We start from the raw sequence: 24,376 nt of genomic DNA on the forward strand, positions 1-24,376 counted from the left end.
AGTCTCTAATTCCTGGCCTCAAGCGATTCTCCTACCTTAGATTCACAAGTAGCTGGGATTATAGGCAGGAGCCACTATACCCAGCATCAGTTACAAATTAATGACTGTTCTTAGAATGAATTGTCAGCCATCCATCTGGTTCAGTTATGGCTTCTGAGTAATTGGAAAACCCCCTGCTAGAAATCTTGCTAAGAGGTTAACCCAGGAAGGCAGATTTACCTGTAGTATACCTGTATAAGTAGCTTTTGAAAAATCAGAATGTTCATTTAAGGATGCTAATTTCTTTTTGAATGTTTGTTTGCATAGCTTTTCTTTTAACATTCAAATTGTCATTTGACTTTATAAAATTAATTATTTTCTAGTGGACAGTTCTTGACTTTATTATTTTAAAAGTCACATTGGATATTTTAACAGGTTTGTGTTCCAGACAATTTAAATTCATCTCAAGAGAAATCATTTGGACTTGTCAAATCTTCTCAAAATGTATCAGTAGACAGTAATTCAGATAATAAAATATTAAATGTAAAAAGAGCCACCATTTCATGGGAAAATAGTCTAGAAGATTTGGTGGAAGATGAAGACTTGATTGAGGAATCAGACAACACTGAAGAAAACCAAAATGTGAAAACTGAACTTACTGAGGAAGATCTAGATAAAACATTAGAGGAAGATAATGCTTTCCATAGCCACAAGGAGAACAGAGTATGTATTAAGAACTCATACTTATGTGCTTGGCTTGTTATTCTGAAATTAGGGTTAACAATACTTAAGCCTCCTTCTCTTCAATTATTTTCAACAATACACTGAAGTTTTTGTGTCTTAACTTTATATTTTGAAAAATTTCAAACCTACAGAAAGATTAGTATAATGAATACTCATTTACTTTTTAATTGGATTTGCCAGTTGTTATTATTTTGTGAGTATGTGAGTACATTTTTTTGTCCTATTATCATTTGAAAACAAGATGCAGACATAAAATACCTTACAACTAAGTATTTCAGCATATATTTTCTAAAACCATGGACATTTTCCTCATGATGATGAGACCATTTTCATAACCCTCCAAAAGTTAACATTGATACAATAATATAATCTATTATACCATCCGTATTGAGATTTCTCTGGTGGTTCCAACATGTCCTTTATAGCCAATTTGTTTTTATCTACAACCAAAGTTAACACATTGCTTTTAATTATCATGTTTCTTTCATTATCTCTAATCTAGCATTGATATTTTTGAAAAGTGGAGGCTAGTTCCCTTGTAGAATACCCCCAATCTAGATTTGTCTGATTATTTCCTCATGATTCTGGTTTAACACTTTACTTTAGCCAAGCATATTATATAGGTGAAGTTGTGAGTTTCTCATTGCATAACACCAAGAGACACATGTCTGATTTCTCCATTCTTAGAGGTGCTGTTTTACTCTCTTAGTTAAGGGATAGTATTTCAGACCTTTCTTTATTATAAAAGCATATCATCTGTGGGATGATACTTTGAGACCATGTGACTATCCTCTTCCAGTATTCTTTCATCAAGGGATTTTAACATATTCTACTAGACTTGCAGTCTTAAAGTACAAGTGCTCAAAATCTCTACCCAGTATCTATGATCCTATTTCTTCAAAAACAGGAATTTCTTGGTCATCTTAATGTTATGATAAATAAATGAGGTTTAACAGTGATTCTTTTAGCCTCTGTCCAAATACAGTTTATACATATTTTTAAGTTGTATTAACCCTGAAATTTAGATTGTATCCACATTACCTGTTCCCTTTATTAATTGGCTATAACTACATATGTATACATGGAGTCCTCTTACTGGTGTCCTGGGAATACTGGTAAACATATGTTCAAGGGTGTGCTTTAATGGTGGTGTTGTGATGCCCTCAGTACCAAAAGAAGCCAAAAATTGTCCTGTTTTAGTTTTTTCTGATCTTCTCAAAGTTGAAGTTTTTATATAATGTTGTTTAAACTTGAAATGTTAGTAAAATTTCTGAAATTACTAGGGAAAATTTTTAATGCTATAGTTTACAGTGGATTTCATGGTGTAAATGCATATCCTATAACATTGACTAGATCTTAATACTTTAAAGTGATAAATTTATCAAAATTTTATCGAGTATTTGATGTTTAAAAATATAAAGGATTAGGTGTTGCATGCTTTATTTGCATTTTAATAGAGGATTGGAACCAGTAAAAATCATTATAAAATATATTGATATTAGCATATTTACACTTACATTAATTCACTTAGCTATAATAGCCAACCATAATTTTTTTCAGCAAAGACTTTCAGATGCTAACAGTAAATAAAAACTAATTATTGAAGACTCTTAAAATAAACCAGTTTCCCAAGGTATTCCTACATTCGTATAGATTTCTCTAACTCTCCTACATTTCTACTTCAATAGTTACTATTTATTGTTTCAAACAAAAGTTTGCAGTTATTTAAAATTATTAAAGTAGTAGTATATATTCATGGTAGAATGAAAAAATTTAAATATACAGATTTCTCTAATCTACATCTCATGGTAATGGATTTTTACTATACATTGCTGTTTTGTAACCTGATGTTCTTTATTTTAAAAAATTGTGAAAAGTATGTATTATTAATATAGTTCATCATTATTGTATTTTTATTTTATTTTATTGTGTTTATGTATGTGTGTGTGTATATACACACACACAGACACACACACATATATATACATATATTTTTTTTTGAGACAGGGTCTTGCTCTGTTGTCCCGGCTACAATGCAGCTGGGTGATCATAGCTCACTATAACTTCAAACTCCTGGGCTCAAGTGGTGCTCCTGCCTTAGCCTCCCAAGTAGCTGGGACTACAGGCATGGGCTACCACACCTGGCAAATTTTTCTTTTCTTTTTTTTTTTTTTTTAAAGATGAGGTCTCCCTCTTGCTCAGACTGGTCTCAAACTCCTGACCTCAATCAGTCCTCCCACCTCAGCCTCCCACAGTGCTAGAATTACAGGTGTGAGCCACTATGCCTGGCCTTACTTATTTTTTGATAGACATGGGAAAAGAAGGAGTAGGTTGTCATTAATGATTACAATAGTTTACTGTATGACAGCAACATAATTGAACAAATCCCTGAAGTTTGGCTATTGAGTTAGGTTCACACTTTATTTAGATACAACCTATACCACAAAATGACAACACTACGATAAGCATTCTTTACTGCCAAAATACTGGGGTCATGTTATATGACTATTTTCTCAGTATAAATTCTTAGAAGCGGAAATTCAGAGTCAGGATATCTATAGAACTATTCTCAAATATAAAGTTCAGACATTGGAAGATCTGTAGCTTTGAGAGAGTTTATTATTTAATTTGTTGTTGAGTAACTTTAATCAGAAACCTTTTTAAAAAGAATATCAAGCTGTTTTCTTAGCGCTATAATTTATTTTATTATGGATCCATATGGCCGTGTTAAATGTTAATTGCTTTATTTTATTGTGCATTCTTCACGATTATGTGTTTTCAAAGGCTATAGAGTTGTTGCTCACGTCTGGATAGTTACAAAAGCCTAATAAGTTTATGTAACATCTCTCGTTGGCATTTTGGAAAGTATTTGGGGGTTTTAGCAACTTCTCTGCTGCTATACTGGGCTTTAGACTTTGACAAGCCACTTTCAAACCCAACCTTTAGCATTTACCACAGATTTGGTCATTATGTTCCCCACTTATGAAATGTGGATGATACCAGGCTCACAGAAAGTTGTGTGAATTAAATGAAATCGAATTTGAAACTCCCCAAAGTAGTTCCTGGTGCCCAAATTTTATTTTATTTTTTTCTTAGCATAGCTAGACAGTGAGATGTTTGAGTTATCCTAAGTCTATGTCTAAAATGTGGAGGACTCCAGCTGATTTTTCCGATTAATATTTCTTTGCAAATGCATAATTTTTAGTGAGAATTTTCTCACTATTAAAAAGGATGCATAATTATAATTGACTAAATGAAAGAGTTTTATTTTTTAAACAGATAGTAGTTCTCTTGGGATATATTTATTCTTTTATAAGAATTTTAATGTTTACATGTTATAGAAACTGTTGGATTTAATAGAAGACTTGAAAAAAAAACTGATAAATGAAAAAAAAGAAAAATTAACATTGGAATTTAAAATTCGAGAAGAAGTTACACAGGAGTTTACTCAATATTGGGCTCAACGGGAAGCTGACTTTAAGTAAGTTATTTCTTTCATGTTCTGATAAAAATTGAGAATTTTATTTACTTGTTTAATTTTTTTTAACTTACTGTTTTATATTAGGTGGCTTCTGAATTTTGACCTCTTTATATAAGTTTGAAAATAGCTGTTACTAATCACCCTGCATGATTATTTAAATTTGCTCTTAAGCTATAATGTACTTAAGTTTAAAATAAAACACAAAGCAGCAGCTTTTCTATTTCTTAATTGGATTAATTTGTGTTGTGAAGGGAAACTCTCCTTCAGGAACGAGAGATATTAGAAGAAAATGCTGAATGTCGTTTGGCTATCTTCAAGGATTTGGTTGGTAAATGTGACGCTCAAGAAGAACCAATGAATGGAGGTTGTGCTATGAAAGTTGAAACTGAAGTATGTTAATTGAAATATTTAAAAAATTCAGTGTGGTTTTGGTACCAGGATTTAATGTATCATGTCAATGTGAGAAACATCAATTTAGTTTAGAATTAAAACAATACTTATTTTGTAGTTTTACTATAATCAGACATGTTTTATTAGGCATATAAGCACAAATAATTAAATATAGCCATTGGGCTTTGAAAAATATATATCATATGTATCTCTGTTACATTTATATCTCATTTTGATATTGCTTGAGTCATTGTATTGATTGTAGGCAGATAGATTCCTTTTTGTCTGATTATGAGATAGCCCTCTTAGCTGTATCTTAAACTTAAAATTTTTTTTATTTTTAGATGTATGGGAGATCTAAGAGGTCATTTACTTACTGTTCTGATTAAAACAAAAATGTTTATACATAAAAAGGATTGCCCTTGCTGGGCAACTGCCATTCCCTACTCTTAAGGAAAAATTATCCTTTTCTGTTGCCTCTACTAAAGCTGAAATTGATCAGTTTTTTAGGGGATTGTTGTTTTATTTTTTAATCACTCAAATTTAGGGGCCTGTGACAGTGATGTCCAGGCTCTTGCTGTCAAACCACCCTTATGTATCCCAGACATGGTTTGGGACTTGGACTGAGTTGTGAAAATGGAGATTGGTTTCCTGAGGTATTCTAACAAAGTCTTTTCAGGGTTATTATATAATTGAAGCTATACTGAACTAGGTAATCATAATTACTCCATAATGACTTATCACAGATTATGACTTTTTTTAAATGGTGAAATATGCCTCATGGTACATATAACAGACAATGAATGATGGTATACAATTTTTTTTATAATTGGAGATGCTTCTATATAATTTATGTTAAAGAATTTCAAGTTGCGAATTTTTGACTGTTTTTAAAACTGTCTAAATTAGATGGTACCACATGTAAGGGTGAAACACACTGTTAATGTTAGGCATGTGGTTTTTGCTATTTTTAGGAAGCACATGATTATGTAGGATTTGAAGATATTATTGATTCTCTTCAAGATAATGTCGCTGATATTAAGAAACAGGCTGAAATTGCTCACTTATATATTGCATCTCTTGCTGACCCCCAGGAAGCTCTTGCATGTTTAGAACTAAAGTTTAATCAAGTTAAGGCTGAATTAGCTAAAACCAAAGAAGAATTAATCAAAACCAAAGAAGAGCTAAAAAAGAGAGAAAATGGTAAGTGGATATATTTTACCCCTATTTAGATATTGTAAGCACATAAAAAGTACAGTTGGTAAGTATAAGAGATTTATGCAGCTTATTTACTGTAGTGACTAGAATATTCTTTAATCAAGATAACATATATTTTAATATTGTAACATTTGTATGACTTTATAGTAATTTACTACTAAAAATATTTTTTCATCATTTACTTTTAGACCAATGTTATTAGAAAATGGACTTATCAAAAAAAAAAAACCCAAGTGTTAGCTTTATAAGTAAATTAAGAAATCTCATAGGAAATTATAAAGCTGTAAATTTTGTTCTGTATTCTTTATGAACTCGTGTAGGAGATTATGCTCTGGGCTTGCTAGCTTGGGATAGAGTGACTATTATAGAGTGGTTTAAAGTAGTTTGTTGGATTGACGCGTCATTCTAATTCTGAGAGCATTTTATATATGTGTGTATGTATATATATATATGTATGATTGTGACATCTGGGTTTTAAGAGTTAAATGAAATACTCTGGGTTTGTTTGTTTTTTTTTTTTTTTGAAACAAGATGGGTAGAAAATAGCAGGTGAGTGGTAACTTTGCATTATGAAGTAGACCAGGAAGGCTCCTTTTCTTCTTTGATGTTATGCCAGAAGTTCTTTATTTTTTGCATATTGTCACTCATTTTTATTCTGAGTTTTAAAAGTGACTTTTTCTGAAACATTACCCTCTTATGGTTGGATTAGCAGTTGAGTGCTGTGTACTTCTAATACTTTCAAAATCCTTTTTCTTGAATGTAACAATAGTTAAATTATCTATTACAGTAGCTTATGTTTCATAGTTATTCAGTGATATATTAATATTTTTTGAGATGTTTAGATATTTATTTTCGATATTCTTTATTTTTTCAGAATCAGATTCATTGGTTAAAGAGCTGGAGACATCTAATAAGGTAATACTTTAAGCTTTATTTTGTCTTGATAAGGAGCTTTATAATTAAGTAAATGAAGGCATGAATTATGACTTGATTCCATTGTATTTTTTTTCTGTTCTTCTTTGGCTTGAGTCTTATTTTAACTTTATGTATATCCTTTTAAAGAGCTGAATATTTCAAGATATGATCAGATATAAATAATTCAAGTTTTTTGCATCTACTATCTAATATTTAAAGAATAAAACCAAAATAATGTACTTAGAAGACATTACAACCACTGTTTAGACAATTCCTATGTTTTTAAAAATTGTTTCTACTTAGGAAAGTAGTAGACACTAGTTGTACAAATTTAATTATATTAAACTAGGTGACATAGAAAATAAAAATGTCCCCATAATCTTCCTCCTAAATTAAAAAAAAAAAAAAAAATCAGCAAGTTGGTTAGAAGCTCTTTTAGACTTTTACTTTATATATATTTATATTTGTAGAACACTTACTACTTACCAGGGACTCTTTTAAGTGATTATTATTAATTCATTTAAATTTCAGAACAGCTTTATGATATAGATACCATTATGATTTTTTTATTTTTACAGAGAGGTTAAATAACTTGCCCAGGGTGGCATAGCTAGAAGGCAGAGAAACTAGGATTCAAACCCAGGAGGTCTGATTCCAGATTCCTCTTACCTTATGTGCTGTATCTGCTTCTCTTTTCTTTGTATATGTAAACATGTTATTGTTTTAAGCAAGAATCAGATCATGCTATGCATAGTGTGTTTATTTTTATGTAATTTTACAATTTGAAGGAATTTTAAAACTGTTAATGTTTGCATTCTAGTTATCCTGAAATATATTCACTAAACATTGCTATTTTTCTTCTTTCCAAAGAAAATAATTATGCAGAATCAAAGAATTCAAGAATTGATAGATATAATTGATCAAAAAGAAAACACTATCAACAAATATCAGAACCTAAAGTTTCATATGGAAAACACATTAAAAAACAATGTAAGAATTTAACTTTGCATTATAAATTAGATTTAAAAATCCTATGTTTTGGTTTAAATAGTTTAAAATAGCTTATGCAACTAAAACTAATTTATTGAGACTGTTGAATTGCTTATCTTGACATTGAATTCAACCTACTATTGTGCAAATCTGAATTTTTTAGAACTTGGAAGAGGGCATTTAACTTCTTTGAACATAATATCCCATGAACTATGCTGGCGGTGCTTTGCGCATAAGGAGAGAAAAGAATACGTAGCCCTTGAAAGTTTAAGCTTCAGCTAGTTGGAAGGGGAGCTCTGAGGAGAAAGGAACTTAGATATAATTAGACAACCGGATTATAATGATCCAGGGAACTATATGAAGTTCAGTAGAATTAGATTTTTTTCCTTAGAAGCTTGTTTTTATTATATGCATTGTTGCTATTTTTCATATGTTTAATAGCAAGGATATTTCTGTTGAAAAATTAATTATGTGTTGTGACATGTAAAACCTTTAAGGGTTTTTGGCCTTTCATACAAATTTAGGTAATTTCATATTGAGTTAGTTTAGGCTAGGATGATCAGCTTGTCTTTTAATCCCTTTTAAAAATGGTTTTTGGTTTTCTATTTTTTTATTGTAATTGCCTTTAAGTTATTTTTTGATATAGAAATGGTAAAATATATGGTAATAACACAGTAGGCTGAGTAAACTAATAGCCAAACATCTTTGATTTGTTAAAAGGTGCTTTTGTATGTCTTTTCTATGACCAGAAGAGGCAAGAGTGGTATCTTATAAAAAGTGACAATTGAGCCTCTTGACCGTCAAGCTTAATCCCACCAACATTCCCTGAATTATATGAACTTTAGTTGGGCTTTTGATTCCACAGGGGTAAACAGGGAACATTCTAGAAGAGTAGCTCACCCTCTGTCTAATCTCCTGTAGCAGGCCCTTTTGGTATTTATTAGATACGTTATTCAATCTATCTGACTTTTCTGCACCCGAACTGGACCTTGGGAGCTTGTTTGGAGGTTCTAGCAGGGGAGTGCAGCTACTCATATACTCTTCACCAGAGAACGGTCCTCTTCTATTGGGGAAGGTCGTCCTCTTTGACCGAGTGTGCATCTTTGGGAGGGATACACATGGAGCGGTGAGGGAGGAAGAGGACGAGGGAGGAAGGGGACACCCGCCTAGCCAGCCAGATGAACCAAATCAGTCGTGGCAATCAGTGATGTGACAGATGTCGCAGCCAGATCGCCCTCACATTCTCTGTACCTGAACTGGGAGAAATACCCCTTTTAATAAGGTGGGAGGAGCAAGGATGAAAAACAAAAAATGATTTATTTCAGTAAAGAAACACTCAGTAGAGCTGTGTGCCAGGTTTTGTGCTAGCTTATAGAACTTATACAGATTAATAAAAACTAGTCCACTGACGACCACTCAGTAAGAGAAAAACAACCTAAACATAATGTGATGTGCAGTGGTAGTCAATGAGTGAAGGAAGCTGAGAATAGATGAGGGTTTAGGAAATGCTTTATGGAGATGAAAATGACTGAGTTGAGCCTTAAAGGGCTAGTGAAATTTAGCCAGTCGAAATTAGAGGAAGGGGGCATTTGGTCATCATGAAGGCCAAGAAGACATACTGGCCTTCGTATTTGGGGATCAGAGTGCACAAAGTCATGGAGATGAGAAATCTTTTAGTCATTGTAGTAAAGTGCAGGCAATGTGTTGTTCAGGAAGAAAGTTTGAAGCAAGGAGAGGTGAGAAATGAGGCTGGTAGTGGTAGAATAGGATAAGATAGTGGAGAGCCTTTGAATATTGCATTACAGAGTTTGGGGAGGCAGTGGGTTGTCATTATTTTAAATAGAGGAATAGCAAAGTTGAGGTTTTTGATTGAGTAGATATTTCTGGAAACTTGGATGGAACAGAGATGGGATTCAACTAGAGGCAGAGAGACCAGTTAGCTATTCATTGGAAGAGTTGAGGTGATAGTTGATGAGGATTTGATTTAGGGTAGTGGTGGTGGAGAATAAGGAAGAGGAAATTGCTTTGTGCAATAAGGGGAGGTAAGACTTTTTGGACTTGGGCCTGACTTTTTCCGTTAACTTAATTGCTGGGCCTTCAGACTCTCAGAACTTTTATTTGGTCTAATCTCCTGATCTGGATTTTAAGTCTAGTCTTTGGTACGGTGAAGGAAAATAAAAACAAAAAGGAAAGGCAGAGATAGATCACTTCTGGGGATTACAACGTCAAAGAAAATAGTTGGAAATTTCACATCGGATTTTATTTATTTCCATAATATGTTTGTATACCACAGTGTGTTATACAATGTTTAAGAAATAGTAAAAAAGCAATATAAAAAAAGTAATATTTTAAATTTAATTATTCCTTACCTTAAATAAACTTTATAAATAGGTTCTAGACCTTGTTTTATCAACTAACGTAAAACATTGTGCCAAATTTAAATTGTTCACTTAAATACATAAACGCACAATAATTTGGAACTTACCTGACTGTGCTGATTAACAGTTGATCTAGGGTCACTCTTCCAAAGCTTATCTTCCAAAAGTTTCCAATGATGAAAAACTTTATTTTGAATGGTTGTTCTTTCATCCTTTTTTTCTCCACCTAAGCATATCCTGGGAACAGAAAATCCTCCTTGCAATAACTGTGACTTCTGGAATACAGACCAGGTCTTTCTGATAGGTGTTAAGAGTGGGAGAGGGGGCAACTTGGACCTCTTGTGGAGTTCTGTCAGAGGTGTGATCTTTCTGTCCCAGGATTTTGTCACTTAACAGTTACACTAAGGGACTTATTGTGAGAAACCATAGAAGTTGTTCTTTATGACATCCTTTGTTTAGGAATATCTAAAGAAAACTTTGCTTTTTAAAAAAACAACACATGACTTTATGACTTAAAAAGTTATGTTATCTATATCTCTGGGAAAGAAAATGTTTGCTGATTTTATGCTATAAAATGGTATTTTTTGTTTTGCCATACACTTTTTTTCCTCCTAAAATGGATTGCTACAAGTCCCTGCCTTTACCATACCTTTGATTATTTTATAGACTTGCACTTAACTGCTGAGTTTTACCCTTCTTCTTTCTGTTTAAGTCCATATTGTTCCCTTTTTCTGCTAGCCTTTTTAAGGGAGGTAGTCTTTGCCTTAAAAAATAAAAGTTTAAATGACTGATCTGGAAGCTCAGTTTTAAAGCTTATAGGTAGACTGTATATCTTTGAATACATATAATGTAAAAGCTAAGGTCAATACTATTTTTCTGGGAGTTGTTAAAGTGTAAGACAGCTCTACTTTAAGAGGCTTTGGTTACAAAACAAAATAATTGTTGAGTTTCATCTTTTTCTTTTCAAAGCACATTTTGAGTGTGACTTCAGGGGTGTGTCCCCAGTTATCCTCAAGTGTTACTTATTTGCCAGAGCCATCAGTTATTTTAGGGTGAAACTTAAGAAATAACTTAGAAAATGTTTCAACAAATTTGAAAATAAAATTGATACACTATTGAAAGATAATTTATATAGTTTATTCATTTATTGTAGCTTTCTATATGTGAATTAATTTTAATTTCCTTTTCTTTAGGATAAGGCTGATACATCTTTAATAATAAACAATAAATTGACTTGTAATGAAACAGTTGAAGTGCCTAAGGTCAACAGAACTAACACCTATTCAGATAGAAAAAGATTAAATGAAAATGAACTTCAACAAGATGAACCACCAGCAAAGAAAGGTACTACTTCGGCTGCCAGTAGGAGGCCTTTAAGAAAGCTAATTCTTAAACCAGCAAACACAAAAGTTGCAAATAGGAGGAAATTTATTTGTCTAAGGAAAAATTTTGAGAAAATCTAAATGTCATGAATTTTTATGGTTAGACAGTTATAAACTGTCTAGAGGATGGGCATATTTAAAGCTGTCTTTTAATAAATATGTAATTAGAAATTGTGCTTTTATCACTTCTTTTATAATTCTTTTACTTCTGTGCTTATAATAGTTAAAACTCATCACTTTCATGTCATAAATATAGTACCTATTTCTGTCAAAATCTCTCCACATTATTTTCTTTTCTTCCTTTGCATTCTTAATTCATTTAGAGAAAAGGATATTTGACAGTTAGACTTTGAGCTAAATGTTACTAAAAAATGTACTCTAGTAGTATTTATGGAGACAGTCTGATGAAAAATAATACATATGTTGAAGGTTATTTTTTAAAAATCCATAAGAAGAGTAAGTGAGCAAGTTTGTTGTAAAAATAAAGAAGGGCAAATCTTTAAGATTCCAGAATAGCTGGAATCCTTGAATTAAACTTAGAATCTTGAGGAAATAAATTAGGAAAATGGAAACTGCAAACATAAGAAAAGCTTCAAAAATAAACTCAGCAGCTTTTAACAAAATATAGCAGGGGTAATGCTGTATTTTTCCCCTTCTTTGACTCCAAAGAGACAGCATAAATTAAGGATAATAAAACGTTGGCCAATGAGCTTTTAAAATTAGTGTGTATTAAAGCAAAGAGATTTTGGAATCCCATAATAAGATTATATAACTACAGCTGCCTAAGAACATTTAGACAATCGAGTGAAGAAGAAGAAGAACATGGATTATATATGAAAAATGAAAACTTAAAAATAAAGCTTGTTTTTTACATATGCACACTACTGAAAGTAAAACTAGATAAATTCTGGTTGGGGTAGGGAGCTGAGATTCCCATATTGTACACTGTGATTCTTGGGTGGGGGCAGTATATTCTCACTGGGGACAAATCAGTATCATGAGATGGCTAGGGGATTTTAATTCATCAAAAGGGGTCATAGGATTAAAGAATCTTGAGAACAAACAATCAAGGTTTTTCCCTCTCCATATTGTATAATAGTATCTGAAAGACCTTTCATAAGTGGTTATGTTTTTCCTTTATTTTACTTACAGCTTCAACTGTGATTAGCATATAGGGAGATAGAAAGTCATTTGTATATAATACGGCAGATTTCATTTTAAGGAGATTTTTATGATCTCAAAAATGCTACCTTTTTTATTGAGCAGATTCATTACATGTGTATCCCACGGGCTACTGTCATTCCATGGACAGGCTAAAACTTACGGGTTTGAATCTTGTAACTACATGAGGTTTGACATTTGGCTTTTATGAAACAATTATGTGTAGCAGTGCTGCCACTTAAGGGCTTTGTAATGAAGCAAACTGATAACGTTAAGATCCCAAATGTATTATGGAGGTGACTGTCTTCTTGTAGAAATTTTCAAAAATAATGCCTAGAGTGCTAATTCTCGAAGTTTTACATGTAAAATACACCGTAGACTTACCAAGTCAATATCTTTGGTATTTGTTCCAAGGAATCTGGATTTTAATAAGCTCCTTGGGTAATTCTGCCCAATAGAACTAGAAAATTGCTGTTGTAAATAAATGTTTAAAGAGGACCTTAAAATTTTAAACATAAAATTACAATAAAGTAACCAAGTTGAAATAATGGAATATGTCAGATTTGTGAATTTGCACATATATAGAACAAGAATAAGTTACTATGCAAAAATTATATTTACAAAGATTAATTATTTGCTTTCACATACAGTGTTATGTCTTAGAGATAGAAAAGGAGAACATATGTGATATAGCTAAGTTTCAAAAATATTTCATTTAGGTTTATTGTTTAAGATGAATCAGACACAAGGAGTCTGCCATCAGGAAGTTTAAAGTCTAGTAGATGAGATAGTTAAACATTTCGATAAAATATAAAGAGCTGATGGATAGGATAATATGGGAGCTCATTAAAAAGAAAATTGTGCAATACAGTCTTGTTAGATTCACTGGGCAGATAACAACTGAAAGTAATAGGTTTCTTAATGAGGAAGATTTTAAGCTAAACCTCCCTTATAACTGTCTGCTGCTCTTAAGGATTAGTGCCAATTGTACTTCATATTACATTTGGGACCTTTAAACATGAAGAATTTGATTCTCGCATATTTAGTGAGGATACCAACTAAAAACATAGGTGAATTCAAAAGATAAATGGTCAGTGAGGGAGTAAATGAAGGGCAAAAGGACATATGGAATTGATTGTATCAGAGCAATGTCATGTAGAAAATTCACATATAAATTGTATCAGAGCAGTGTTGTAAAGTCCATGTACAAACATCAAACCATGAAGCATAACAGAACAGGAAGAAATTTTAAAAAAAAAGAAGAGTCAGATTCTTGCTGTTTTGAACTATTGTTCTAGGATCTGAGATAATCATCTGACCCTCAGTGGAAACTGTATGAAAACAAAAAGATATGTGGGTATAAAATTGTATATCTAGAAGATTGAGAATTATGTTTTAAGATTTAATCATAGAATATAATTTATACTGGCTACTTGTGTGGGGTGAGTTTGTCAAAGTGAACATTAAGAGATTAATTTTAGCTAATAATGCTTACACTCTGGGCATAGTTTAATCTATATCAACTATAATTGTTAAAGTTCTTATATGTATATAACATTTACAGAATGGTTTAACATCCATTGTATATATTAACTCATTTTAGCCTTTTCACACTGTTCTATAGAGTAAGGCAGGTAGAGATATCCTTATTCTAGGAATGTTGATATTAAGCCTGAAAAAAAGTAAACTTTTATGCATTTTAATTAGCTGGACCATCCTGTACAGATTTTCAGGTCCTATTAATAGCTAACTATATCCAAAGCACAGTGTTCTAAGCTCATTTGTTGTTTTGATCTTTACAACAACTCTGAGGTAGAAGGTAATTTTATTACTATTTCCATTTCAACATTTGAAGAAATAGTCATAATATTAATATTAAGCAGTGTATTAATGGTTATCCTGCTAGTGACAGTTAGGGATATATTATGACTTCTCAGAATTTCAACCATTTTTTCCCTAGCATTGGCTATGAAAATTTAAAGTACTCAGTTTACTAATCATTAATATAGTAGAATCCATAATATAATTGTACTTTAAAACTTATTCTTTAGGATATAGGATATCTGCCTAGGGTATCTCACTGTTATCTCCTCCCCTCTGTCCCATGTTATAATGATAATAAAGGTGTGTAGTATAAAGTTTAAATAATACTGAAAGTTATAGAAAAGAAAGTAGAAATAACTGATAATCCTACTCAGAGATAGCTACCATCATTTTGGAATACTTCCTTTGCTAACTCTCTGTCTGCATTAACTTAAGGAACTATGATCTTTACATAAATGAGCTTATACCACATATTTTGCAACCTGTTTTTTTCTTTTTCTCTCAATGGCTTATTTCAGTTTTTCATTAAAAGCTTACTTTCATATGTTTTGTGTGTTTGAATATTGGCTTATATGGTAATTTTTTGGTTTTATTAAGGTTTACCAGATTAATAATAATTTTCTTATTTTTAAAGGACCAATAGATGTTAGTTCAACTATCACTGAAGACCAAAAGAAAAGAGAAGAAATGCAACAGAGCATTTCAGAAGACAGGGAAGACATTAGAGTATTACAAGAAAATAATGAAGGGCTGAAAACACTTTTACTCAGTGTTGAGAATGAACTTAAAAATGAAAGGGAAGAAAAAGCAGAATTAAATAAACAGATTGTTGGGTTGCAGCAGGAACTTTCTGAAAAAAAGAGTTTAAGTATAGAGGTCCAACAAATTCAGTCAAATTATGACAATGCAATTGCTGAGTTACATGTGCAGAAAGGTATAAATCAAGAACAGGAGGAAAAGATCATGAAATTGTCAAAAGAGATAGAAACTGCTACAAGAAGTATTACAAATAATGTTTCACAAATAAAATTAATGCAAACAAAAATAGATGAACTACGTACACTTGATTCTGTTTCTCAGTTCTCAAACATAGATTTACTCAATTTCAGGGATCTGTCAAATGGTTTTCAGGAAGATAATTTGCTAAATACACAGTTACATCTTTCAGGTAATGATTACTTGGTGAGTAAGCAGGTTAAGGAATGTTGTATTCAAGAACTCAGTAGGGAAAGTGCTTTCCACTCTAGTATTGAAGCTATTTGGGAAGAATGTAAGGAGCTTGTGAAGGCCTCCTCCAAAAAAAGTCATCAGATCCAGGAACTGGAACAACAAATTGAAAAATTACAGGCAGAAGTAGAAGGATATAAGGATGAAAACAATAGATTAAAAATAGAGGAGAGGGAGCATAAAAATCAGAGTGAGCTACTAAAAGAAAAAGAAAGTCTTATACAGCAGCTGAAAGACGAATTGCAAGAAAAAACCTTTAATCTTGATGTTCAAGCACAACATGTAGTTGAAGGAAAGAGAGCACTTTCAGAACTTACACAAGTTGTTACTTGCTCCAAGGCAAAAATAAAGGAACTTGAAACAATCTTAGAGATTCAAAAAGATGAATGTAGGCATTCAGCCAAGTTAGAACAAGATATTTTGGAAAAGGAATCTATCATCTTAAAGCTAGAAAGAAATCTGAAGGAATGTCAAGCAAATCTTCAGGATTCTATCAAAAACACCAAAGATTTAAATGAAAAGGAAATCAAGTTGAAAGAAGAAATCACGCAATTAACAAATAATTTGCAAGATGTGAAGCATTCTCTTCAATTAAAGGAAGAAGAAAAAGAAACCATCAGTCAAGAAACAGAAAAGTAAGCTAAATGTTATTTAAAATGTTTAGAAATATGCAAAGCATTCATTTTACTATGTAGCTTTTAAACAATTAGATGGTTAGCATGGTAAAGTGTAGCATGTATAATTAGTGAAGAACTTGAATTTTGTTTATATAAACGTTTGGAACTAAGTTATATGAAGATTGGCTTATAAAAATCACACGAAACCCTCTCTGAAGGACTCACTTATTTATAGTTTGGACATTCCAAATTTGTGAAAAGATGTAATTTTGTAAAAATTGTTACCAGTTCACATGTATGATTCTAAGCGGTTGACGGTGCATCACTATCTATAGAAAAGTGGTTTGTATTTTTTAGATTGAAAGAGGAGCTTTCTGCAAGCTCTGCTCTTACTCACAATCTGAAAGTGGATCTTCACAGGAAGGAAGAAGATTATGCTGAGCTGAAAGAGAAACTGAGTGATGCCAAAAAGCAGATTGAGCAAGTACAGAAAGAGGTAGGTTATTTGAAAAGTTGTGTGGCCAATTTAATATGATAAAGATTGTTTTCCTTCTATATCAAGTTTAGGATTGAATAGAATATTTATCAACTTCATACTTTCTCTTAAAATGATGAGAAAAGTTACTTTACACAGTATCTCTTAATTTTTTCCATGGTAATTATTTTACTAGTACATGTAAATGTTATGGTGATTCTTTATTGAGAGAACTTACAGAGTTTGAGATTCTTAAAATAATGTAAGAGGAAAATGAGCTCTTCATATGCATTCTCCATTAAGGTATTAAGATATTTTCTGATAATTTGAAGCTGTATCATGTAGTATATTAGAAACTATAATTTTTCTAATGAGCTTTTAAGGGGCATGAATCTTTGAACAAGTAGCCATGAATTTTAAACAAAAGCAATTTGTGTGTTTAAAAAATTTAGTTTGTTTTATAAACATTACTTTGTAGATATCTGTAATGCGTGATGACGAGAAATTACTGAGGATTAAAATTAATGAACTGGAGAAAAAGAAAAACCAGTATTCTCAGGAAATAGATATGAAACAGCGAACCATTCAACAACTCAAGGTACAGTTTTGTTTTTAAAAATGATGGATTAAGTGCATTCTGTTGACATATTTTAGTGCCTAATAAAATGTATAAATTAGTTTTTAATAACATATTCTGTTTTGACTTTTCTGGAATCTAAAAATAAATTACTTAAATAAGTCAATAGTGACTTGCTTCTAACAAAGAGTATGGAAAAAAAAGAATTTTACAGTGGAGAGACCTAGTAGATACCACCTTAACCAAGTGTTCAAGAACAACATCACTAGTAATTAATCATATAAGTGACATGTACTTCCGGATTTGATGTGACCAGAAGGGCACATCTCATCCCCTCTGTGGTGTTATTCTTCCAAATCCACAATCTCAGTCCGTTCATGAGAAAACATGAGATAAACCCAAATTGAGGATGTTCTACATAATACCTGACCACTATAAAGTGTCAAGGTCATTAAAGACAAGGAAAGACTGAGGAACTATAACAGGTTGGAGGAGACTAAGGAGAAATGATGAATAAGTGCAGTGTTATATCCTGGAGGGAATCCCAGAACGGAAAAAGGACAGCAGTGGAAAATGGTGAATGGTGGTGAAGTTTGTAGTATAATTAATAGTATTATACCAATGTTAATTTCTTGATTTTTGATAAACGTATCATGGTAATTATAATAATATGTTAACAACATTAGAGGAAGCTGAGTTGGCATGATGTAACTACATTTGCAGCTCCTGTAAATCTAAAATTATTTTGAAATAAAGAGTAAAAAAAGTATTCTAGGTCTTATAACAAATTCTTTTTTAAAATGACACTTGAAAAGCAAAATCCCTTTATTGTAAATGTTAACATTAACTAAATGGATAAGGCAATAATAATAGAATTCGGAGATCTCCAGGTTCTATAAGACTTATAAAGTGAGGAGATAGTAGTGGAGAAGTTAGATTAAGATTGGAAGTGAAGTTTGGATTACCTGAAAAGTTAAAACTAGAATTGCAGGATTTCCAGTCCTACAACTTAATAATGATTAAATAATTATTAAATATTTATTTGTAATTATTAAATTATAAATAATTTACTCATGCCTCTTAAATTGCCTTGCTTTTTTCACATCTTACAACTACTTTCAAGGTAGAGGGGATGGAGGGCTCCCTATTTTTTTGCATTTTGAGGTTACTGATAGGGAATTTTTTTATGGTTTTCCTTGTTTTTCCTGTATAAAATACATAGCAGACCTCCATTTTCCCATGTTTCTGCTTTTTGTGTTATGTGAGAAAACATTTACCTAAAATGTGAAGTAAAATAACTGAGTCATAACTTAGGTTAAAAGTATAAAGTATGTTTTTTTTCTTATTATTACTCTCACCCTACCTTTTCTCCAAGGTGAATTTGGAAGCTTGAGACTGATAGCCTTTTAGGAGATTGATTTCAAACTTAATATTGAGTCCTGTTTTCAGGATGTACTCTTAAATATTGTGTATTTAAGTTATATTTGCACTTAACTCATATTCTTTTATTTTTTAGGAACAGTTAAATAATCAGAAAGTGGAGGAAGAAGCTGTACACCAGTATGAGAAAGTGTGCAAAGGTGAGGAATAAATTTCTACTTCCAGTACTAAAATGACTACATAATGGGTAATTGCAATAACAATTTGTTAACATTTTCCTTTGAAAATTTTAAAGTGAAGTGAGGGCAACATAAGATACGACTTTATCAAAAGACAAAAGCAGTGATTCTAATGAATAATTTATCAACTTTAAATTTATTCTTAGAGAAATGAAAGAGTAAGAAATATTTAGTCAAAGCAACATCGATTTCTTGATTATAGTCAGTATAGTTTGAAAAATCAAATCAGTCAAAGTTATATAGGTCACATGAGTAGAATGGATTTCTGGACAAAACTGTATAACAAAGATACTTCAAGTAAAATATTTTTAGAATTAAAATAGGTATTTTTAAAAAGTTTTTAAAAACCACTTAATACTTTAGATTCAAATTTGAGGTGCTGAATTATGCTTTTCTTACTCAAATTGTATTGATTGTTATTTGAAATATTATAAAATACTTTTATTGATGACGTGTACATATTTCTGTTCTTAAAATTATACCAACTCTTCTCTTCTCCCACACTAACCCCTTAACTTCTTAGTTGAGTGAGTGATAGAGCTGAGATTTCAACCTAGGTCTGCTTCACTCTTAAGTCTCAGACTTTCTTTACTAATCCATGTTATTTTTACTTGGCCAATAGGAGAAAGGGGTAAGACTACCAGATAATTACTTATTTAGATGATTTGTACATTGGTGGGGTTCACTTTGATGAATAACTTGGATGTGAAAACATATTTCTACACACAGTCCTGTTTTCTTCTGCCTTTCTTAGAGCTTTGTCACTTTAACATCTCCTACTCCCATGATCTTTTAGGATTCCCCTTTATTTTGGTACTTTTGTCATTGGCAAATGTGAAGAGATCTTAGTTATTCTGAAAAAGTCTGCCCTTCGACCAGGATGCCTATAGTTTTTATCACATTTTAATTTTTCCTTTCTTTGCTAAATATGGAGAAGTATGGCATAGACCACTGTGACTACTTTAATCTGACTTCCATCTTTTCCATGCTCCCAAGTCACTTGTAATCTATATATTTTCAAATCTATTAGCTCTTTGAAATCCTTACTTTGCTTTTTATATTATTTTGATGTTTATTTTCCACTCTCCTTTTCCTCATTTTTTAAAAGTAATATTTATTATGTGTAAATGTATTTTTTTCTAAACACAAAGGTAATATGTAGCTTCTCCCCCCTTTTGAAATTCTCTTGCCTCAGCTTTTGTGATCTACTGGTACTAGTTATTAATAGCTTCTTTCTTTCTGAATGAGTCTCAGCCTCTCTGACCACTTTCCTGATTAAGACATTTTCTTTTTTCTCTTTATTTTCTTCCTTGAGAGTTCATTCACTCCTGTGATTTTAGTTATGCATGAGACATTCCCCAACAAACAAAAAAATACTCCCTGGGTGCTGTGGCGCATGTCTGTAGTCCCAGCTACTTGGGAGGCTGAGGTGAGAGGATCACTTGACCCCAGGAGTTCTGTGCTATAATGAGCTGTGCCAATAGGGTGTCCAAACTAAGTTCAGCATCAATGGGGGACCACCAGGTTGCCTAAAGAGAGGTGAACCAGTGCAGTTTAGATATGGAGGAGGTCAAAACTCCGTGCTGATCAATAGTGGGATTGCGCCTGTGAATAACCATTGCACTCCAGCTTGGGCAACATAGTGAGACTGTCTCTTTAAAAAAAAGGGGGAAATTATATCTTCAACTCTTAAAGTTTTCCCTCATTTCTAAATTTCTATTTAAATACTGAATGTCTTTCATTTATCTATCTTTAGTATTAAATTATTTTCTAAAAAATGGACATACATATGACATAAAATTTGCCCTTTAAAAGTGCACAGTTTAGGGGGCTTGAGTATTTTATTTACAAGCATCACCATTATCTAATTCCAGAACATTTTTGTTACTTCAGAAAGAAGCCCTGTACCCATTAGCAATCATACCCCATTTACCTCTTCCCTCCGGCCCCTGGCAGCCATCTACTTTCTGTCTTTATGAATTGGCCTATTGTAGATATTTCACATCAAGTGCATTTATACAGTATATGGACTTTTGTCTTCTTTCACTTAGCATAGTGTTTCCAAGTTTCATCCATATTGTGTGTGTCTCAGTACTACTTTATTCCTTGTTATGGCTGTATAATAATCTATTATATGGATGTACTACATTTTATTTATGCATCAGTTGATGGACATTTGGGTTGTATCCACTTTTTGGCTTTTATGAACATTTATGTGCAAGTTTTCGGGTAAACATATGTTTTTAATTTTCTTGGCTATGGTAAAAAAGTGCTGAATGTTAAGCACTTGATTATTTGTTCATTTTAGTCATTTATTTCACTATGATACCTTATAGCTATCGTTAGATATTTTTAGATAGCTATGATGAACTAATAAGCCTTCTTCACTTAATTTTCTATTTTATTTGTTGTGTATTTTGGGGTTCTTTCCTGAAATAAAATGTAAATTTTCAGAGACAGTGACTAACAAAATAATTCTCTTTTCCTTTACTGTTCTAGTTTGCTACTTTTCATAATAGGTGAATAGCCATTAGTGATGTTGTCATTGATGTCCTGGAACTATCTTAATTGGCAACTATATGTGTAAATTCTTTCTTTCTAACCCTGAGTTTCAAATCAAAATGTAATGTAAGAGGGAGGGAATTCTTTGAATAAAATTATAGTTACTTGTATAATCTAAATATGCTTGCAAAATCATACTTTTGAAAGAAGAGGTTTATATGACAATACCAAGAGATCAGTTTAATTCTAGGAGAAATTCTATTTTACTAGCATTCCTGGCAGCTTACATCAATGGACGGAAATACTAAACTGCTTATACAAATTTTTTTTTATTGTTTTGTTGTTTTAAGATTGCTTTATATGTACTTTGAGGGAGCCATCTTTTGGTATTGTGTCGTTAAAAGCAGCCATAAGGTTGAGCTATGCATTTGTAGCTGTTTCACCTCTGACATCAGTAATAGTTTTGGTAGTAATTCTCTGAAATGAGCCTTGCTACTATGTGCAGTCACCAGAGGTAACAAACTAATGTTTCCTCTTTATCTGTTTCTTGCAGACAGTAAAATAGAGTTACTTACAAGTCATTATTGTAGAAATTCTTGAAGGACCAGGAACAATTTTGGTAAGGCTAGTAGCAGTAGCCTTCCAATAGTCATTCCTGAGGAGCTGGTTTTAAAAACACTAGAAATAAATATCTGACTTTGAATATTTTTTCAAGAAAAAGTAATTACTTGTGATTTAAAAAAAATGTTCAAATTGTGATTGAGCCTTTTTTTAGCTTTAGGAGGTAAAGGTTTTAGTTTTGGTTTGAAAATATTAATAGTGAAAATAAGTGTTTTCCCAAATAACATTTTTCTAAATCCTAAGATTTGTGTTTATTAGTAGTAATAATTTAATTATATTGGAATTGTTAATTTTATCTGAAAAGATTCCTTTTCTATTCACTCATTTATTTTTGCAATCATCAAGCATCCATCTGTACACCAAATCTATATCTACATATTTTTTTGAGACAAGTTGCTCTGTCATCCAAGCTAGAGTGTAGTGTTGTGATCATAGGTCACTGCAACCTCAAATTCCTGGGCTCAAGTGATCCTCCTGCCTCAGCCTCCCAAGTAGTTTGGACTACACATGCTGTACCACCATGCTTGGCTAATTTTTCTAGTTTTTATAGAGATGGGGTCTCACTCTTGCTAAGGCTGGTCTCAAATTCCTGACCTCAAGCGATCCTCCCACCTCAGCCTTCCAAAGTGCTAGAATTATAGACATGAGCTACCATGCCTGTCCCCAAATCTGTATTTAATGCTTCATACGTACCAGTACTGTTCTTTTCATTGAGCATATGTTAGTAGCAGTGAACAAGACAAAGTTTCTCCCTATATGGAGCTCATATTCTATTATAGTTAATAAAAATGTATTTTAATTTTAGAAGAACTTAAGAAAAATTGGAAATCTAGATGTTACTAATTTTTAAAACGTTCTCCCCAAATTTTTAGATCTAAGTGTTAAAGAGAAAATAATTGAAGGCATGCGAATGACACTGGAAGAACAAGAACAAACTCAGGTAGAACAAGATCAAATGCTCGAGGCTAAATTAGAGGAAATTGAAAGACTGGCCACAGGTAAAACAAGTTTAGTTACATTTCTCAAAACATACTCTTTGATTTTCTTTATTTTCCTAGATTTCTTCCCTTTTTAAAGTAGTATAGTATTTATAATAATTCATAATAGAAAAGCATTTGGTGTGTTTTTTTAATGTCACTTGTCGTTTTCCACTGTGATGAAAACTTTTATCAAAGTAAAATCACATGTAGTAAAGAAGGCATAAGGACACTCCATGATAACTTATGAATTATAAATTGCAAGTTATGGGTGATAACTTGCAATGTTCCAAAGATGTTAAGAATAAGCTTTCAACTGAGTTTCACTTCTGTCAAGCTTTTAGCCTTATCTTGTATTATATATAAAATGGCATAGGTAATTTCTTAATGCAAAATGTCTTGCCCTTTCTACAAGAATCACACATAGCTTTATTATTAGTAAATAAGTGTTATATTTTTCCACACACAGTAGAAAAACTCTGATGGCATTCTGAAGGCAATGAAATCAGAGCATTTATTGAGATAAACATACAAGATATAATATAAGCTTGGTGGCATACTCATGCTGACTCAGTCTAATTTTTCTCATCTGTAACGTGGTTAATGATAATAATGCTATGTATAATACTATTGTTAGGAAGATCAGATGAGATGATAAATATAAGAGTGCTGTGTAAACCCTAAAACTGTATTTTAGGTGGGTGAAATTGTGTTGATGATGATGATGATGATAATGATGAGTACATACTTTCTAGCCACTATTATGGACATGTTATAGCTCTTTTCTGAGAACTGTATTCAGTTGCTTATATAATTAGTAAGATTTATATGAATTTATGCTGTATACTTTGGACACTATTGATTAGGTTCTTAAGAGACCTGTGTAGTTCCTCTTCACTAAGAATTTGGTAAGAACTCTTAAAAGTTCAGCTGTGTAATCCTCTGGTTCCATCTTGGTTTATGTTCTTTTTCTGGGCTCTTCTGATTTGTGTCTGTATCTCCTGTCACATAAATATCTACTTGGTTTAACTTTTGCATGTGCTTTTAAGAATAATTTTATGTCTTCAAATCAGAATTAGAAAAATGGAAGGAAAAATGTGAAGATCTGGAAACTAGAAGTGATCAAAGGTCAAATAAAGAACTTGAGGACAATACCGACATACTTAGTAAAAAGCTCAGTAATCTTCAAGAGGAGTTGCAGGTATGATTTTATCTATGTATCTATCTGTGTTTCTATGTATGTATGTGTCCATCCATCCATCCATATCTTCATTATAGTTCTAATGAGAGGAGAATTCA

At 32.0% G+C, this 24,376-nt stretch overlaps 1 protein-coding gene across 3 annotated transcripts in view; it reads left to right on the forward strand.

The window, feature by feature from the left end:
• The window catches only part of KIF20B (kinesin family member 20B), a 61,164-nt gene that overhangs the window by 17,131 nt on the left and 19,657 nt on the right, over window positions 1-24,376 (forward strand). For 2 of the 3 annotated variants that reach the window (XM_069459824.1, XM_069459826.1), the window contains 13 exons: window positions 415-702; window positions 4,065-4,204; window positions 4,456-4,594; window positions 5,569-5,797; window positions 6,687-6,727; window positions 7,598-7,717; window positions 11,289-11,439; window positions 15,097-16,324; window positions 16,664-16,802; window positions 17,260-17,379; window positions 18,875-18,938; window positions 22,973-23,098; window positions 24,151-24,278. In XM_069459824.1, the coding sequence (XP_069315925.1) occupies window positions 415-702; window positions 4,065-4,204; window positions 4,456-4,594; window positions 5,569-5,797; window positions 6,687-6,727; window positions 7,598-7,717; window positions 11,289-11,439; window positions 15,097-16,324; window positions 16,664-16,802; window positions 17,260-17,379; window positions 18,875-18,938; window positions 22,973-23,098; window positions 24,151-24,278 (2,913 nt within the window). The remainder of the gene's footprint in view (window positions 1-414; window positions 703-4,064; window positions 4,205-4,455; window positions 4,595-5,568; window positions 5,798-6,686; window positions 6,728-7,597; window positions 7,718-11,288; window positions 11,440-15,096; window positions 16,325-16,663; window positions 16,803-17,259; window positions 17,380-18,874; window positions 18,939-22,972; window positions 23,099-24,150; window positions 24,279-24,376) is intronic. The other variant, XM_069459825.1, reaches the window with a different exon arrangement.

Source organism: Eulemur rufifrons, chromosome 28 (assembly GCF_041146395.1).
Source record: "Eulemur rufifrons isolate Redbay chromosome 28, OSU_ERuf_1, whole genome shotgun sequence".
Lineage (NCBI taxonomy): Eukaryota > Metazoa > Chordata > Mammalia > Primates > Lemuridae > Eulemur > Eulemur rufifrons.